At 36.7% G+C, this 20,018-nt stretch overlaps 1 protein-coding gene across 7 annotated transcripts in view; it reads right to left on the bottom strand.

Annotated features, from left to right (window-relative positions):
* Positions 1 to 1,147: 1,147 nt before the first annotated feature.
* gria2b (glutamate receptor, ionotropic, AMPA 2b) overlaps positions 1,148 to 20,018 on the bottom strand; it is a 34,323-nt gene continuing 15,452 nt past the window's right edge. The window contains exons 4-16 of one of the 7 annotated variants that reach the window (XM_055178155.2): positions 14,245 to 14,441; positions 13,759 to 13,812; positions 12,937 to 13,095; positions 11,178 to 11,345; positions 10,981 to 11,085; positions 10,790 to 10,897; positions 10,487 to 10,693; positions 9,899 to 10,266; positions 7,422 to 7,620; positions 6,843 to 7,090; positions 5,627 to 5,741; positions 3,419 to 3,634; positions 1,148 to 2,936 (exon numbers count right to left, since the gene is read on the bottom strand). In XM_055178155.2, coding sequence (XP_055034130.1) covers positions 2,772 to 2,936; positions 3,419 to 3,634; positions 5,627 to 5,741; positions 6,843 to 7,090; positions 7,422 to 7,620; positions 9,899 to 10,266; positions 10,487 to 10,693; positions 10,790 to 10,897; positions 10,981 to 11,085; positions 11,178 to 11,345; positions 12,937 to 13,095; positions 13,759 to 13,812; positions 14,245 to 14,441 — 2,309 coding nt within the window. In that variant the 3' untranslated portion in view covers positions 1,148 to 2,771. The other 6 variants (XM_055178151.2, XM_055178149.2, XM_055178153.2 and 3 more) reach the window with 6 other exon arrangements.

The raw sequence follows: 20,018 nt of genomic DNA, 5'->3' as shown, positions 1-20,018 counted from the left end.
ACTATTGGGTCATTTTTAACCCAGCATGTGTTCTGTCCAATATTTAAACATTATGGGTCAAAAATAACCCAGCCATTTTAAGAGTGTACTGAGTGTAAAACATTATATAAATTATTTGGGAAAATTAAAGGACAAGTTGGGTATTTTACACTTAAAGGCCAGTTTTCAGATTGTTTATGATGAAATAGAATGGTTTTGACTGAAATTTCAACATATGCGGCTGCCTCGAGAATTTTCGGGTGTTTGTGTTTCACCTCCCACCTCTACAATGGCTAAATAGGTGCACTGGAACAATCCTTGCTAAAATGCATTAAACTTTCGTTTACAAAGACGTGAAACTCACAGAGTGTCAGGGGTGTTCACTGATACGCTCACACAAAAATTGCTGCAAAATACGCATTCCAACAGGTTTTATCGTAGTTTTTGTCCAACTCCATTGACTTGTATTAGATGTACTGTGAGGTACGGTATTACTCCGCGCCGGGAACGTTGTTTGTATTCTTGCAATTGGCAAAGGTAGATTATTGCCACCAACTGGGCTGGAGTGTCTATTATTTAAGCTCTCAGTGGAAGAATGTACCGTTGTGAGGCGTTTGGAAAAATAGGTCCACAAGTTTACAACGAATTCTAAAACACCTATTAAAAAGCATCTTTTGCAGCCATTTTTGTGTGAGCATATAAGTGAACACCCCTGACCACTCGGTGAGTTTCACGTCTTTGTAAACGAAAGTTTAATGCATTTTAGGAAGGATTGTTCCAGTGCACCTATTCAATCATTGTAGAGGTGGGAGGTGAAACAACAAACACACGAAAATTCTCGGGGCAGCCGCATATGTCGAAATTTCAGTCAAAACCGTTCTATTTCATCATAAACAATCTGAAAACAGGACTTTAAGTGTAAAATACCCAACTTGTCCTTTAAATTCTAAAAAAAATTAAATAATTTCATTAAAAACTAGATTTTACAATGAATCTAACTAAAATTAATTTAGCAGACTACTTTATCTATAGCAACTTAAACAAATTAAATTATAGAGTCCCTCTAGAGTAGTATAGTAGACAGCATATCAACCACTACACTGAGCTAACATTATTGTGTAAAATTAATGTTTGCAAATATTAACCATTACTGCACACAACACAAGAGTATTAGTCAGTTTTTATTTAGAAAGAATCCCAAAAAATAAACAAGTTGGCACACATTCATTTACAAAATGGTAGAGAGAGAGCGGCCCTTTAAATTACATGGACTTGTTCAACTTAAAGTGAATATATATTTTATGACCAAACTCAAAGTGATATCCAGTATCTGTTCTAATTCAGTATCTAGCCTATAATTTAAGAAAAGCTGGGGAAGAGAAAATAGGGAAAATAAAAATAATACAAAATTGTACCTAAGTGTATCTGGGATTACAAATGTTCCCTGTCTTCTTGGCTTATTGCAATATTTAGTTATGCCCGTTGATGTTTTTAACAAATACTCTCATTAGCTGTCATCATTATAAAACAAAAGATTGTTTTGTATCTAATAAATACTATCTGTATCTACTTAATGATAAACACAGATACTTGTAATAAGAAATGTCTCTCTTATGAAAGAATATATATTTTTAACTGGATGTTGTGTAATTTTACTATAAAAATGAAAACAAATGCAAGATAAAGAGTAAAATAAAAGGCATACAATCTCAAAGTATATATACTACTAATAAATAAAGTAAAATCCTTGATAAACCACTGTGTATCCAACTGTACACTTAGTAAGAAAACTTACAGAATGTATTGACTACATTCACATTGATGACAGATTAATATAAGACTATATTTGTCAATAATTTTGGCACACTTAATTATTTGGCATTTTTAACAGAGCATTTTGTTGATGTGTATGCTTCTATTCATTACACAGCAAAACATATGCAATAATAACAATAGGTACCTTTCTTTTTTTGTTTGTTTTTTTAAATCTTTTTTATGTTCGTTTTGTAAACATTGTATCTTTTTTAATATTATAATAATCGCTACCCCGATAATTAAAAAACAAAAATACGAACAAATCTCAAAACCAAACGAGTCGATGAAAGTAAGAAAACATAACTGCGGCACTCACTTTTCAAACAGAGTTCAAATGTCAAGCGTTGCTAGATATTTCATATTAACACCAAAATGTTAATGAATATATCAGACTAATAAATTACAATATAAGCAACATATTTGGCATTAAAAAGTGAAACTAGTAGCTAAGCTCTTAAAAGTATGTAGAGATTATGGTTTACAAGTTTAACTGGTACAAGTATGTAAGCAGATTTATTTAAAAGCCATTTTTGTGAAAATACATAAAAATACTTTTTCCATAGACGTTTTCGTTTGTTTTCTTAATAAAACAGACAATGTAAAGTGTGCTTGAGCTGAAACAGACATCGGGTGGCGTCAGCTACCAAAACAGACAGACTTTATCCATTTGAAGCACTTCGCAGAACTTCTGTGAGCTTTAAGGTTGTCAAGTTTGTCATCGAAAATATCCGTTACAGGGAGATAGATGTCATCAGCTCGATAAGTGAGTGTCTTTGTGTTAGTTGGTGTAATTCCAATAGGAGAGTGCATCTTTTGTTATAAACGGCCAAGAAAGGATTATGACATCAAATGAGGCCTCCATCCTCCATTCAGCCACAAAGAAAGGCAGGAGATAGGGGAGCGGGAGAAACCGGAAAGAGAACAGAACACGCTCTATTGAAAACCATTGTGTAAGGCACTCGGCAGGTTCTTATCAATCAGGAGAGATCAGTTAGACTGACGTTCATTCCCACACCAGGTCTAACAAAGGGCACCGCATGTACTGCTTGGGGGAATTCAGGACTCATCACACGTCCATTCTCGCCAGTACTCCCAGTTATTGAAACCCTTGCTTTGCTCCTCATGGCGTCCGAAAAGGTCACCTAAAACATACGCACACAGAAGCGAGACACAAAACAGAGAGATATAAGGTTAGCTCACGTCCTGCGAACTGCCTTCGATCTTATTTTAAAAATGTTGTATGGGAAATGCAGATGTGAGTACATCAAAAATGAGGGCTTGTACAAATACACTGACCGGCAAACATGGAGGCACATTCAGAAAAACCATACCGCAAGCAGGGGAATGAGGGACGAGTTCATACGACAGTCATACATGACAGTGATGTTGACGAAACACAATCATATGGATGTAGAAAAACGTTTCTCTCCAATATGTGTGTGGTGGACTGGGAAGTTCTAGATAACATCAATACATACGATCCAGCTTTTCCAAACCTCGTCATTCAATAGAACATTTAGGGAATGAAACAGATGAAAGCCAAAAGAAGCGTGCACGGGGAGAGATCGGAATGACGGCCGCGTATCCTACCCCCTTAAATTTTTACACTTTCGATCCCATATACGTTGTACCCTTCCTTATAAGTGGCAAAATTCTGTGAATTCTGCGAGGAAGTGGGATTAATATTCTGTGCATTCTTTGCCACCTTCATGCGCTTGGCTTCGGCCCGGGACTTGTAACAGAACTCGACCAGTGCCACCAGCATGGCCAGACCCAGACCGCCGACTAGGATGTAGAAGACCCCAGCCACATTGCTCAGGCTGAGAGCGCTGGTCTTCTCCTGCAATTGCATATGAGACGCGGGTCAGGGAAAGAAAAGCATTTCGGTAATGCATTTACAGTACATATATATATATATATAAATATATACAAACATAATTGGATAGCTAAAGTGAGTGGCAGTTTTGTTTCTATGTGGATACAAATGCACAGCTCAGGACAGTAATGTTAAATCAATAACTGTGCTAAGTAGAATGTGCTGCTGGTTAATGTTGTGCCCTTCAAGCAATGCAATGGGGACATAAATGAGATGAATTTACTAAAGCCTTTAACATTCGAGTCTATGCGCAAAACCAATAACATAGTTTGGATAAATGACAAGTCATTACGTTACATTCCCACATGCTAATGGCTGTAGTAAATAGTATTTCTTCGTTGAATTTACAACTATAGCAGGGGTCAACGTGCTATGCTTAGCTATGATATGAATTACGCCTGTGTAAGAGAGCCTACAGGACCATTTAAAGGGATGCTCAAGAGAGGCATCTGGATGAGGCATAGCATAGACACGGGGAAAGCAGATGACAGGCATAGTGCTTAACAGGCAGGAGAGGATTAAACACACATATACACATCTATACTTTGGGGATTAGGGACTGTCATTTAGATACGCTTTCCATATATTAGTGTACTGTACTGTGCACAAAACAACCACGGATAATAAACACGACACACGACAGATAGACAAAGCCCTGATTTCACACAACTTTTCAATTGGTGTTTATATTTATGCATAATATAATTGACTTATATGGATCAACCACTGATTTAAATGGTAAATCAGTGTAAATTCAGGGTAAAATGGCTCCCTTTTACTTATGATTACAGCCCACAGCAAAGCATAGTAAGTTTGTAATTGCACTGCATCTGCATTTTTTTCTATAAACTGTACAAATTTTGTGTATAAATGTGAAAACATGGCAAAGCATGATGTATCAGGTTTCACATACATAAATATTAAAAAAAGCATTGAAACAAACTGCACACGCACATACACATAAACTGGACAATTGACAAAACACACCAAACAGTAATACACAATGAAACAAGACATTTAATAATCTTGGACACCCTTGTAGATGGTCCTACAAATGACCTGAGGGAAATCATCTTACTTGAACAATTTAAAGTTTTACACTGAATGTACTAGGAGTATAAGGATCGCTGTACTACACTTGGCTCGGTTCTGCAAGTTTAAGCAGGATTCGCATTTTTTATTTGTTTAGTTCAGATTGGGAAGCTGAAAGGAGAGCACTTGTTGTGTTACAGATATAATAAAGTGCATATGACTTAAGTGGCATGCATTACTTTTTCATTATGCTGTAAGTGGATGGACCAGATATTAGTAGCTCTGCAGGCATTAGTCTTAATATCGCACCATGCTTATCTGTGCATTGTCTATCTAAAATTGTTTAGTCATTATTTAAATATGGGTCATGCCCATTTATCAAAAGTGTGCTTGATCACATAGAACCTGCAGCGACTAACCTTACTTCCAGAGTCCTTGGCTCCACATTCACCTTTATCGTACCACCATTTGTTTTTCAGCTTGTCTAAGGTGCCTTGCTCACTGAGTTTCAATACTGCAAGGTTTACTGGCGTTCTTCACGTGGGAAATAACATAAATAACATTATCAATGTTATTTTATGTTATTATTACATCAACTTTCTCTTAGATTTCACCTTTTCTCTCCTCTTTTCTTTATTGCCGTGGCGATCAGGACGTTGATGCGCCATTTGGCCTAAGCAAATGCAAGTTTTGCAGAGCCAAATGTGCATTAACGTATCGCCGGAAGTGAGCAGCAAGGGCAACAGCCAAAGTGCGGCTTGCACAATCGCCAATCAGTCGCTTTGGTTTTGTTTACTCGTGTGCTTGTTAGCATTAGCATTTTAGCATTTTAGTTGGCCACATTTGAGCTTTTGGTTCCTGTGCGGGTTTGCTGCTTACTTGAGTGTTGCATTGAGTTACCCATCACTTTGCTCTGGGGCTGACCTTGGAATCACCTCCCCCGCTGCCGCATTCTCCCTTGTCGTACCACCATTTGTTTTTCAATTTGTCCAACAGGCCTTGCTCATTCAGTTTTAGTACTGCGAGGTTAACCGCATTTCTTGAAACGATAAAACATAACTTGTAAGACAGGGTGAGCCAACTTAGCAATTGTCAATGGTCCTCTTTCAAACTTGATGATGGCTTTCATCCATATCAGGAATGTGTCAACTATGACGAAATCATGATTTCTCCTCCCTTTCAAAATATGTAGCTTTTAGATCTTAAGCATAATAACTAATGAACAAATTTATTGTAGTTTTTTTTTTTGGTGGCTCTGAACTCTTTGAGAGGATTACGCAGTACTCACATCCATAACTTGTATTAACAGTTACAGTGGCCTGCCAGTAATATAACTACAATGAGGACAGCAGTAGCAACAAAAGTTGCTCATAAAGTATCTTTCCCATACCTAACTTAGTCTACTAAGGCCCACCCAATTCTTACGTATATCTGTCCTGATTGGTTGCTGTTCACAGGAGGAGGAGAAATTGAATGCCAAATTGAATTAAATAAAGGCTACGACTAATAAGGCATAATGATGCTAAATCATATTTCTACAAAATTCATAACATCACAGCATAAGTAAACCCAAGCAGTGCCACCTATAACATAAATAAGGATAAATTTGGTTTCGATTGGCCAAATTAGATGCTCAAATCACATCTGGTTAATGTTTTTTAAAGAAAAACGTGTACTGCAAGGGTTTGGTAATAATACATTTAAGAAAACATTTTAGAAAATATCACAGTATTGGAAATAGGCAACACAATTATAAATAAATAAATATGGAGATAAGAAACATGAAAGGAGAGGATATTTCAAAGACATTCAAAAGATGAGAAACACTCACAAATGTCAAAGACATCATTCTAAATGTTAGAGTTTCATTTAACTCGTATCCAAAGCAATTGTGCTGATGTAATTTATAAATGCAACATTTATTTAATGATATCAAAATGTAGTTTAGTTCTCTAAATATATGAAACAATCTTTTAAAGCTTAATTTTTCGTAATTTGTTTTCTTTTTTCAATTTGGTTCTAATGTATCTGTCTATCTCTCTCTCTCTTTTATACAAACCAGGACACATGAGCACAGCTACATCAGGGTAGGTGGGATACTATAACAACATCAGATACATTGTTATACTATTCCACCCACCTTAATGAGGATCCTTTGGGGGTGGCGATGCCGTAGCCCTTGGAGTCCAAGTTTCCTCCGACCTTCATGGTGTCGCAGGGTTTGCGCTGCTCGATGTACTCGTTCATGGTCGACTCCAGCAGGTAGGCGTACTTCCCTTTGGACTTTCTCACTCGCATCACACCTTCTGCCGTTGTCTTGACAAATACAGAGGGTTCTGCACTTTTCATGTACGTCCACATTTTGTCAAAAAGAGCAATTTTGGAACGCTGGGAAAGTAAAGAGAGGAAAGTAAAGAATTAATAATTCTGTAACCTATAAGAAAGTTCTCTAATGCAATGTCAATGAAAACAAATGTTTCTAATTTACTATTACTGCAGGCAGCAATCGGGGTTCATTTAGCTACTGTAGGGCCTACTGTATAATATCCATGAGTGTTGCTTTTATTAATGCATTCCATTAGTTCTGTTTAAATATGTAATTAATAAAATGTGAACAAAAGGTCAGGTTAAAGTTCTCTGTTTGGGGGCTTATTGTAATGTTATTAGATGTAATACAGGAAGATAAACTACGTGGCTATAAAGAAAAGTGGTGTCTTACTCTGAAAAACTCCTTTGTTGAGCCAGAATCTAGAGTTCCGTAAGCAATCTCGGTTTGCTTTGCTAAATCTTCTGCACTTTCAATAGGAGACACCATCCTCTCTACTGTCAGGAATGCAGCCAAATTAGCCGTGTAGGATGAAATTATGATCAGGGTGAAAAACCACCAGACTCCACCAACTATCCGGCCAGAAAGAGACCTGATGAAAAAGTGTCCAGTGGAATGCGTTAGACATGATTGTGGAAATGCAGACAAAGGTTAGGAAATGTACAAAATATATGCACTTTTTTTGTTGAAATAAACAGTTTCAAATCTTTACATTGTGGATCTGTTTGTCTGTAGTACACTGTTAAATGGTTGGGTAAATATTGGACAGAAATTGACCCAATAACTCATGGTTGCAAAACAACACAACAATCCAGTGTGTTCTGTCCAATATCTATTCATAATAACCCAGACATTTTTTAGAGTGTAGTATATATAAAAACAAACGTATTATCTTTATTATGTAATATTATATAATATGCAAATTATGCATAAATATTGAGGTATTTGTAAGGATTGCTGCTGGGTAGACCTGCAGTTGTATAGCTGAGTCTATATAGCTTAATATGAAGAGTTTGGTTCCAAAACGCAATAAATCCATTTTGACTAATTTCTATAAAAATTTGGTTTTTTTCTATACCAAGAAAGTGACAAGATGAAAACCACTATTATCTGTTAGAACCTTTCACATAGCATCTTTAGGTTATAATAACATTAAAAATTCAAATTAATAATTAGATTTTTTAAAGATTTTGCAAAATGCAATAAATCCATTAAATTTTTTCCCCAAAAATGTTATAAATCTATTGAATCAATATATAAATGTGCATTCATCTTTGCCATGTTATATTCATTTAGTTGACTAGTGATAAACACTGATTAAAAAAATAAACATTAATGGCAATAATCACTTAGTTACTAAGAACACTGTCATTGCTGCGGTCATCCTTGGGATGTCGTCGCTGAACATTTTTGACAACGATCAGCTGTAAAATGTTTTGGTCCTGCTTGATTTTCATTGACTTTGCGTAAAATAATGGAAAGTTTTTCATAAGATCACCTGGGGTCATTGTGTTAGCATGACACAAGCTTGATGCTGTCGTGTGAGAACAAGCGATAGCCGGCATTTTTCCTTCGCCCGAGTGCCTCTCACATAAATTATTCGAATTTGATGACTTACGTTTCTTGCCTGCCACAGAAAACCACCACAGGTTTATCAATGCCATCAAGATTACTATTTAGTTTTTGTTTGTTTGTTGATCACAAAGTACAAATAGATGAGGAAATCTAGGATTCTGGGTGAGTTCAAAGCACGACCATTAATGTTTAAATTGCGTGAATAGTGCGCTGTGATTTGTTGAGCGGATTTATTGCATTCTGCAGAGAAGTAGGAGTGCCGTTTGTCACGGTTTGAAAAAAAGGAGAAAAGATGACAGAGTAACACGGCGGATAACGGATTTTGCGTAAAATGAACAATTTACTTTTTAACTCTTTCACCGCCAGCGTTTTTTAAAAAAGTTGCCAGCCAGCGCCAGCGTTTTTCATGATTTTCACCAAAGTTTAATGCCTTCCAGAAAATGTTATTCTTTAAATATATAAATATACCAAATGAAAGAACAGACCCTCTGCTTTCAAACAAAAAAAAACGTTTTATCCTACCTTCAGTGATTCTTTTGTAATCAGCTTTTGAATATGGGTAGGTTTCTGCAAAAACACCACATTTTGAGCAAAAAGCAGAGATAATTCCATTTTTGTGACGGACTTTTCATAGAGATCCCATTCAGAGCGATCTTTAAAACAGACACGGACATGCAGCCGCTTGCCATAGGGCAAAACTTTGAAAAGTTGCGGAAGGGCCACCTGGTGGTTAATAGCGGTATTGCGGAAAGACGGAAAATCTCGTCATTGGTGGGGAAGCGTTTTCTCTTAATTGACGAGATATCTCGTCAATGGCGGTGAAAGAGTTAATACTGACCTAATACAATATTTTGGCGGTAATATTTAAAAAAAGGCATTTCTTGCATTTTTGAACCAAACTCTTCATGTGTAACTTGATCTCACTAAAGTATTCAAGTATTTTACAAGGTGGGTAATTTATATGAATTTGGATGATGTAAATCATACAAAACATATGGTTATTTATTAAAAGCAATAATAAAGCCCCACATCCAAATCCATCGTCACAAGTGGGCAGAAAGCAAATTGATACAAGATACAAATTCATAAAATAGTTTAAAATTGGTGTGAGATTGTGTTAAAATGTTATGTCTCAAATTACTATACTGCACATTTAGTTAAAAGGTAATATTGTTTCACTTCAGCATACCTAATTATTCATTATGAACAAATCTAACTCTAAGTCTTTAACGCTGTAATATTTTCCCTATTTGCCCAAATACAACCCATATTTATTGAAGAAATGAAGTACCAACCTTGGTGAGATATCACAGCCTTGTCTCATAAAAGCTCCAAGAGAGAACCAAAGGCTGTTGAAAATCCCAAACTCATTGGTTGACTCATTGGTCTGAATCTGTCCGTCCTCATATTCCTCTGTGTGCCACTCGTATGGACTGAAACGGCTAACCAGGAAGAGCACCACACTCACGCCAATGTAGGCAAACACAATACACATCCAGATTTCATAGGCCAGAGGGTCCAGAAAGGAGAACACACCGGGCTTGGACTTCTGAGGCTTCTTGATCATGATAGAGATGCCCAGGCTCATGAATGGTTTGGAGAAGTCAATGACTTCTTCTCTGACTAAAGTGATAGTCAATGGAGCCACTGCTATGTCCGCTTTCTAAAATGAAAGAGAGAATTTAGTGCATCTGAATTTGGATGCAGTCCTTAATCTTTTGTTTGAAGTAGGATTTTTATTGGTCTTTGTGAAGTATGAATGTTGTTTGTGCTGCCCCCATGCTGACAACTAAACAGTCAAACTACTTTCACACCAGCTCCTAAGTTATTTACTATATCTTTAAAACATCATTAAGACTTTAAATATTATATGTCCCTCTTACCCCATAAACCAGCTCTCCAACCATTCCATTCCAAATCTTTGTTTCTGCATCTCTGGCTCCATATTTGCCATCTCCAACTATTTTCAGCTGATATTTAAACCCGCAATGCTTTGCAATTTCAGCTGCCAAGTCCACACAGTAACCCTCATATCTTTCATTATCCACAAAGAGGTCGGCATTCTTCTTCAGCATTACATACGGTGCTTCCTGAGAGAGACATTAAACCGCTTGTCAACGACCACAGAGCACAACTTTTAACAGAATAGCTTACTGATACTACAGAAAACCCAGACTGAGACTTACTAGAATAGTAGTGACAATCACAGTCTTGTTTTCAAGCCCCATTGTATCATTTGGGAAGAGATCAGACTTTGTCACAACCATTTTATCAACTTCATTCCAGTAGCCAATCTGACAAAGACAGAAACAGAGTTTGAGTCGAGAATCATGGTGAAATGAAAAAGGTTGAGATTTTTTTCTAAAATAAGTCTTACCTTAACTGGACCATTGCTTTTCAGTTCCATGACATTGACAGTATAATTGACCCTCTTTCCATATTGGTCAAACTGAATGTTACCAGTGAGACCATCAACTCTCACCTGCATGAAAAGGATATAAATCACAATAGGTGTCACTTCTTTTAGGACATAATTTAAGTTTTTTATTCTTACTCATGAAGGCAATTTGGCACCTGTTTTAGGGCTCGTTCTATCTCAACCCCCTGTGCCCATGGAACAGCAGGATTTGCCAGGCAATCTCCATTGTTTGCTCTACGGGAGATGTCGATGCGCTGCTTATGCAGGTAGCGAAAGGCCTCAGTCATCACTTGAACTGCATCATAGGTCAATGCTGAAGTATACTGGACATAAGGGTAATAGATTGGAAATTAGAATGACAGGAAGAGGAAGTCATTGTGCAATACAACACTATACAGTATTAACATAAAAATCTGACTTTTTCATGTTTAAGTGCAATCATTGGGTCCCCAGTGCTTCTATCAGCCTAGAAAATGTGATGAAGATCAACCCAGTAACTTAGTTTTGGTAAACCATTCTCATTGAAATTTGGCTTCCCTTGTGATGTCAGAAGGGGATCTTATTATAATAACACCGCCCCTTAATCTGCACTATCCAACCACGGCACTGCCATTTAGTGCAGAGATCAGCTCATTTGCATTTTAAAGGACACATCCAAAAACGGCACATATTTGCTTACACCTACAAAGTGGCACTTTTAACATGTTGTAATAAATTATCTGTGGGGTTTTTTTGAGCAACATGATCTCACAAAGTTCCGTGGGATAGTCACGGAATTTTTTGCTCATTTTTCCATGGCATTCTCACGGATCTCCGCACATTTCCGTGGACCCGCCACAGACCCTCCCCCCCGCGGCACTCTCACGGATTGGTCACTCAACTGCCCCTTCCCACTTTCAAACCATTGTCGCTTCGGTTTAGGGTCAGATTTGGTGTTTGCGTTAATATGTCACTGTAAGTATTGGTTTATTCTATTTTTTCTGATGTATTCTTTTATATTTTCTAAACTTTAATCAATTGTCGCCTGGCATTGGGGTTAGAGTTGGGTTTGGGTAGGGATGTCATTTTATGTAAATCTAACCCTAAACCGAAGCGACAATGGTAAGAAAATAGGACAAAACTGTTGAGAAACCAATCCGTGAGAATGCCACGGAAAAGACAGTCCGTGGCAGAGCCACGAAAATATGCGGAGATCCGTGAGAATGCCACGTAAAAAAGTTTAAAAAGTCTTGTGAAATGTCCCCTTTAAGTCTACCACATTTATATCATTTAATAAAACCACCATATAAAGTATGAGGTATAAGCATTAGTTGGTCAGAAAAGTTTATATTAATGCTCTCAATTAGGATTTTGTCCACTATAGGCTGCTGTAAATCCTCCCAGCTTTTACCCTGAACTCACGTGTGGCCAGTAAAATTGTCTTGTTTGCACATATGCTTCAGGCACTGGAGGGTTTAGGGTTCCCTTCTTAGGGAACTGGGTTACACGTAACACGAGACATGTATTTGAATTCCATTCCACACACTTTAAATTATAATTGTAATTTTTCATCCTCTTTGCTACATTAATTCAAATTTGGAAACTGAATGGAAATTAAAAAGGCAATCTCAAATGAATAAATACCCAACCTTGTTAGTTATCATTTATATTTGGTGCATTAGGGGAAATGATTTGCATATTGATTATTTAGTTGGAATGTATGAATGAAAAACTTTCAGTCACTGGGAATTAAGCATTAGTCTTAGTGAACTGGCAAAAAGACAAATGAGAGCCCATTTTAATCTAGAGACACACTTTTCCTGCAAATGGTAAAAGGTTTAAAAGGGGTTTTATGTTCATGTAGTAATTACCTGGACATTTATTTTAATCATATTCTGTAAAGTCGGCTGAAACACGCACACACACTGTTCATACCCTTATCTTGCTGTCTGCTCCAGGATATTCTTTTTCCTCTAAAGCTTCCCAGCGCTGGTCAAATTTGGACACCAGAGGGTCATCAAAATCCACAATTTGAAAGCCAGACACATTTGCTCCACCATATTGGATTTTTGTTAGATCTCCATCCACAAAACCCTGAAAACAGAACATGTTTTATTCCAGCTTTATCACATTTTTATCAGGGGAAACATTTATTTCATCAACATTTTTAGCTTAGTTGCACACATTTCAATTCAATTCAGATCTTTTTTGTGTACATAAATATATGCATTGCTCTGATTGACAAACCCAGTCTCACGGAAGTGCGTATAAATAGCACGAAGTGTGAAAATCGTGCAATACATACGCCAAAATCCAATTTGGCATGCATATGATACGCCAGTTCTCCCCATTCGGCGCATCTTTTTTTGTCGTTTTATTTATTGGTTTCTGAATTTTTTTTGCTATTTTTTACTATTGTCGCTTTTTGGGTTATAACAACTTTTTGTTACATAAAAATGACATCCTAACCCAAACCTCAATTCTAACCCCAACTTCAAGCGACCATGACTAAAATATAGACAAAAACATGGAGAAACCTGTATATAAAATAACCTCCTTAAGGAAATCTCAAATCTAACCCTAAACCCAAACAAAAATGGTTTAAAAACAAAAAAATTAAACCAATAAATAAAACGACAAAAAGATGCGTGCTATTTATACGCATCTACATGAGACTGGGTAGCATTGAAAGAAAGAAAAGTACACAGTCAGACATTAGGTTACTATTTTGGTGTTATTAAACTTTTGGTAATTTACCAGGTTTGCAATGATGTAGTGATATCCCTTCACATGCCTGCCAATAGTTATGATCTGAAAAGAGAAAATTGATAAAGTGTCAATGATTGGGTGTCATTATATGAAATAAAACGCGCACGCACTTGTAGATAGAGCTATATTATAAAGCCCAGATCAGCTGTATTGATTCTTGTGGTTGGTTAAACACACTTCTCCAGGTCTTAAATACAAATCAATAGGCCACCCCTGAGGGTACAGAAAGCGTGAATGAAAGACCTATCTGAAGAGGTATTTTCTGCTCACTAATGTCCATCTGCTTGCTTAGCCTTATTAATGATTTATAGTTATAGTGCTTGGAAACATTTGCAGGTCCTTTATTATGGATTTAATCAGTATTCTGATTCGACAAATAAATTCCCTTTCTTCCTCTGAATGCACATAAAGTTGTAAAAAATAATGTCAAAATATGTTTCAAGGTCAATTGTTGGATGCATTTAATATCTGTACCTGTTCCATGATGTCTTTAACCTTGTCCTGTTCGCAGTCAAGAATGACCCTCCGTTCCTTCTTATTTTCTAGGTCTTGAAAGAGTGAGCGATATGCTTCATCCTTTCTCTCGTCCTTCATATTTCCCACATTGATGGCAGTCACCTGCCATTTCTTCTCAGCTGCTGTGTCCAGTACAACTTGAAGTGTGGTGAGTCCTGATTATGAGAAAAAGAAAGAAAGGATAATATCATGATTATAGATATAGTTGCATATATTTATTATTTCAGTGGTTTATGCAATGCACACATCCAAAGCATTTAATGTGCAATGCCTACACTGTCAGAAATTATACAAATGCTGAGACGGTACCATTTTGAGGTACCTATATGCACCCTTTAGGTACAAAGGTGTACTTTTGGAGAAGGTACCTCCCCAGTTTGTATGCTTTTATGAGAGTGTAGATGTATAAAACAGACATGCCCACCTTTGTGACTTTGTAACTCAAACTAGTCAGTCGAATATGTCAAGGCTTAGAGCTATTCATGAAGAAAAGCGTTTAGACACTCATTAGTAAGGATCATTAGCACTGTGTGATATAATAACCGTTTTCTTCAAGGCAAATGAGAAAATAGCACTGTAATACCTGATGTGGGTCACTTAGTAAATACTAAAGAGCTAATAAACTCACTTCTAATCATTATTGTCAGCACACTTCAAAATCACTTCATAATCCAGAAATGACTAATGTGTGCAAAGAATTAAGATGTAGCCACAAGCATGACTATGCTCTAACTTCAGGGACATGGTCATTTTAGACAGAGATAAACTGTGACGCATCAAGATTTTTAGGTTTTTCTTGTCATGTTATATTTAAAGGTGCAGTGTGTAGACTTAAGTGGTTGTTAGCAGTGAGATTGTGAATTGCAACCAACGGCTCACTCCACCGTTCACCAAAACGCATAGAGAAGCTATGGTAGCTGCCACTGGACAAACATTTTGTCATCTAAGATTAAATACAGTCAGTGGCGTAGCGTCTGGGCATGCAGGGTATGCACGTGCAAATGGGCCCGGGCCAATAGGGGGCCCGCCCCAGCTTTTAATAAAAAAAAAATTCAATTTAATTTTTATTTGTGGCCGCAATAAATATATTTTTGGATGCATGTGTAGTGATTACTTATTTCTACATAATTTCAAATTTTTCCGGCATTTCTTGTTTGTGTTTATAATTTTTTTTGCACTCCGCGGCTGCCGTAGACTATTACGTCATCATTTTTTTACATGACACATCGCCGCGCAAAAAAAAAGAAAACACAGTGTAAAAGGTTATTATAACGGCTTTCTACATGAACATTAAGGATGGACAAATATAAACATAAAAGTAGAGAAGGCGGAGAAGTTAGTCAATAGTCAAAAACTACCCAAAACATTTCATTTTTCTTTATTTAAATCTATCCTTTAAAGTAAAAAAGTAAAGTAAAAATATTTGACTACCTTATTAAAAGTATATGTTGTTAACAGACCTGCACACCACAGTTAACAGTGCCGACGGGCAAGGTTGGGGGTGCTTTGGCTTAAGGGGGCCCGCAAATTTTTTTGCATATGGGCCCGGGACTGACTTGCTACGCCACTGAATACAGTAGTGATAAAACTCGCTCTGTACAGCAGGTTGTCCACTTAGGGCTACTGTAGAAACATGGCGGAAAAAAATGGCGACTTCCATGTGTAGATTAAAACGGCTCATTTTTAGGGAATAAACACATAACAGTTCATTATGTTAGGTCTTTATACACCACTGATAATATAGTTCTGTGTATTATATTGCATTTCTGTCATTAGATCCTTCTAAAAGTTACACACTGCACCTTTAAACACAATATGCTAGGCAAAGTGCATTTAGCATAAAATGTACACATTTTATCCACCATAGGTCTTTAAGTTAGTTATAAAAAAGGTACGTAATAAACATAATCACTGACTCATCCGAACACACGTTGTTATGAAACACACCCCTCGATGTAACATTCAATTCAGGAACATTTTGTTAAACACCAAGGCACCTCTGTATCAACAGGGAAGACAATAAATGTGTTTTCATGTACAATCTTACACTATTTACCCCAACCACCTATAGGATTATGTAAACACCATGGGCCAGATTTACTAAACGGGCAAAATAATGTGAATGTGCAATTTCAAAAAAGCACAGATGGGAGTGGTAATATCTGTGGGTGATTTACTGACAAGGCGCACGTTAAAGAACACAAGCCCAGCATCTCATTTCCATAATGACCGATGCATTTTAAGACAGGATTTTTATGCATTAAATAATGCCGCAAATACCAGTAAATTGACAAGCGTAAACCTATAGTAAATCACATTGCGTGACTCATTTAAATACTGAAGGAGAAACTAAAGATGCATATGCAATAAGGTCAGATGCAAAATCAATCATATGTTGTTGGTTTTTTTGGGAATAGATATAAGTAACAGATTTAAGAATTGTGAATATAGAACAAGATCTTTATAGCGAATAAGGATCATGGTTCAGCAGCTATTTTTTCCTGTGCAGTCATCCCTCTCTAAACTGATGTTGTCTCTGAAATAAACATCATGCAGCTGAATGTTAGTACAGAGGTGTTAGACTGATTTAATTAGCCTTTCCAATTATGTACAGGTTAGGGAGTCTCACAGTGGGCCAGAATTAGTCTGTACACAGCCAATCATTTATTGATTATATAAAGAGAAACACTGTAGAACAATGACACAAGAAAATAAATATATGATGGATGGAAAATAATAATAAACAGCTTTTAATGTAATTTAAAGAAAGAAAATAAAAGCACAATATTTTAATTATCTATTAAGCATAATTATCTATATAAGCATCTTCCTGTTCTCATACACATTTGTCCCATCATCACACACATCATCACATTATACAGTAAGTGTATGTCTGTGTCAGTCTGGGTCTCTTGGCTCATGTAATTCAGGACCATGGACAGCGACACTCCAGATCCACATGGGTATGAGGCAGGATGATGAAATGACCCTCAACTGCGGTCACTCATCAGCATCCAGCACAACAGAGATGCTGCTAGCACTAATGAGGAAAGTGCCTAGAGAATACTCTCTTGCAAAAAAAGCAACTAAACTGGGCCACCAAGCAATCCCTCAGCTGTTTCCTATGCTGAATAAAGACACCAGAGCTGCTTCACATTCACATCACTAAAGAAAAAGCTAAACTGGAATCTCCACTCTCTGGCATTGTTAGAACAGATTTTAAGATGCTGCATGTTTAGGCCCCACATAGTAGTACATTTGATAAGGTCACACAGGTCATGTAATCAACATTGTGACAACCGTATATAATAACCGCAATAAGTGTCAGATTGTTTCAGAGTGAACTTTTAGTTTGCATTTAAGTCATGCTCAAATGAGTTAGGGGTGAGTTTTATATTCGTGAAACACTCAATCAATCTTTTATTACAGATTCAAGGTCCTGATAAAAAAAAACGAATATGAGCAAAACAGCCACTGGTCTCTTTATGTCCCATTCTCTTTGGTTTAAAAATGAAAGTCTTTCTAAGGCTATAAATTATAAATATGTTTCCTGCTATGGTGCTCGGTATTAAATTAAAAACTTCCATTAAACCTCTTTGTTAACATTTAATCCATCATCAACATCTTTATTAAAGTTCATCCATCAACAGCTTCGTCATGAACATTATTCCAACAACAACATCTTGATTTCTGTGCATTTAACAGCTTAACACTGCAACATGAATGAATGCATCAGTATGTATGTACAGTATGTTTATATTAGTAAAAATTACATCTTCATGACATTCTAAGAATGCATCTCTTGTCATCTTCTTGTGTCTGACGTATCATACTGGATGTAAACTATCTATAAAAATATGTATTATGTACTGTATCCTAAAGATTCTGGGTGCATCTTAACCCATATTCTCATGTGTAATTTACAGAAGGGGTGGAGTCAAATAGGCTAAAGTTTGCATTTATGTGTAATATTGCATGTGGTGCAGCTCTCACAGTGTAACATTTGCACATTAATATACAAAGCGCAATGGTTGCCATAGAGATGCAGTTTCTATCTAACCTAATTAAAATAACAGATGATGAAAAGTTCACCTTCATTTCTACTTCCACACATACAACACACGATACTGAAATGAACAATGAATATTCCCAACACTAATCAGACAGTCACAAAAGCTTGGATACATAAAGTAGGGGAGAGCGGGGTAAGTTGTCAGACTTTCACACTGTCTAACAACTACTGAGCACCACACATCACAATGGTATAAATCTCATATAAAATGAAAGAAGGAAGTCTTGAGCACATATGTTGTATTCATTACATTTTCATATCTCATTTCATTACGGAGTTGTAAGAACAGTGAATGTTCACTTGTGACAATTTGCCCCATCGGCAGGTAAATTGTCAAACTAGATTATCTAAAAAGAAGAACACAACTATTTCATTGTGGTTATTGGTTTTAATTTTTAAATTCAAACCAGAACTGGAAATATTAACACTAGGGCTTTTCACATTGCGCTTAACCCTGGGTCATCTTCGTTCTAAACTCTGCTTTTAACCCTAGGTTAAGGATTGTTTTACACTTGTAATTTAGAAGCGCGGTTATAGGGTTTCAGACACCTGGCCTAGGGTTTAGAAATGCACAGTGTGAAACGTCAGATTATAAATACCCAGGGTTATCCCTTAACCCCTGGTTAATTACGACAGTGTGAAACATGAAACAGATAACCCAGGGTTCGGTTAACCCAGGGTTAACTATTTCCAGTGTGAAAAGCATGTGAAGACTTGCCCCAAAGTCATTAAGACAACTTGCCCCAAACTGACGTGTGCATTATGTTGACTAAATCTCAGGGTTAGCTCAACATAGCACGTCAGCTAAAGTATCAAAAAAACACGTTATTGTCTATTTTGTGCAAAATAATCATTTTTAACATTCATACCTGTATTGCATAAAATGTAAAGTGCAATGTTTTTACTTTTAAACCAAAAAAATAAGAAAATTGTGCTAATAATGTAAACACAAAGTTGACTAGAAGAAGATAAATATATATAAATAAATTGACCTGAATAAAGCCTGTAGTGTTGGAGTTATGAACAGTGTGACAACTTACCCCGCTCTCCCCTACTGTACATATACCAGCCTGATCTCACGAGAATTCGTACATATTTTACGAGTTGGCTAACTCGTATGAGTACAAAGTTAATCGTGCAAAAACATACGATTATCATAAAAAAAAACAATAACGCACGTAGTTGACGGTGCTCTGACACATGGTGTAGACGCACTTCTGGCGGCCCGAGTTAGAATTCCGGCTCGAGGCCCTTTGCCAATCCCACACCCCTCTCTTCACCCTAAACTTTCCTGTCATCTCCTTAATTACTTTCTATCCATTAAAGGCAAAAATGGCCCAAAAAAAACTTTAAAACAAAAAAAATTTAGGAATGTGGTCGTATAAATTAATACGAATTAGCCACCTCGTAAAATATGTACGAATTGCAATGAGATAGCGTTGCATACAAATAAGGACAATTTTTACACCAAACACGCAGTGTATCTATGCATAAATTATAAATGACATACCGATTTTTTCAAAGGGTAGTAAATATAGTAACCTCACAGTTAATAAAATGTCCCAATTATTACACACATTCATGTTGACAATATAGACCTTAGAGAGTCACATCTACCCCTCTCATTTGTGCCTCATAGCACTCAACCCCTATAACCATC

Source organism: Misgurnus anguillicaudatus, chromosome 16 (assembly GCF_027580225.2).
Source record: "Misgurnus anguillicaudatus chromosome 16, ASM2758022v2, whole genome shotgun sequence".
NCBI lineage: Eukaryota > Metazoa > Chordata > Actinopteri > Cypriniformes > Cobitidae > Misgurnus > Misgurnus anguillicaudatus.
Note: the sequence above shows the minus strand (reverse complement) of the source record. Positions and strands in the feature narration are given on the sequence as shown.